The following is a 216-nucleotide window of genomic DNA, read 5'->3' as shown; positions in this document are numbered from 1 at the left end:
CGACTTTGCTCAATTAGGCGAATGATCAACACTAACATTAAGCCAAATGTATGTACACATGACACAAGTGCGATTCTCCCGCAGGTGAAAGTAGCCCAATACTGGCCAGACGTGAAGAAAGTTCAGGTGACTTACGGTGACTTCAACTTATCAATCGTCAGGGAGGAAAAGGAACTTGACTATTTCATCAGGAAGTTCACGCTGACACACGCCGGC

General features: G+C 45.8%; 1 protein-coding gene across 1 annotated transcript in view; it reads left to right on the top strand.

Annotated features, from left to right (window-relative positions):
- Positions 1-216, top strand: part of LOC119587387 (receptor-type tyrosine-protein phosphatase S-like) — a gene marked incomplete in the record, with an annotated part of 26,335 nt that overhangs the window by 12,539 nt on the left and 13,580 nt on the right. The window contains 1 exon segment of the mRNA XM_037936130.1: positions 85-212. Coding sequence (XP_037792058.1) covers positions 85-212 — 128 coding nt within the window.

Source organism: Penaeus monodon, chromosome 22 (assembly GCF_015228065.2).
Source record: "Penaeus monodon isolate SGIC_2016 chromosome 22, NSTDA_Pmon_1, whole genome shotgun sequence".
Classification (NCBI taxonomy): Eukaryota; Metazoa; Arthropoda; class Malacostraca; order Decapoda; family Penaeidae; genus Penaeus; species Penaeus monodon.
The sequence above is the reverse complement of the archived record's forward strand: the minus strand, read 5'-3'. Positions and strand labels throughout refer to the sequence as shown.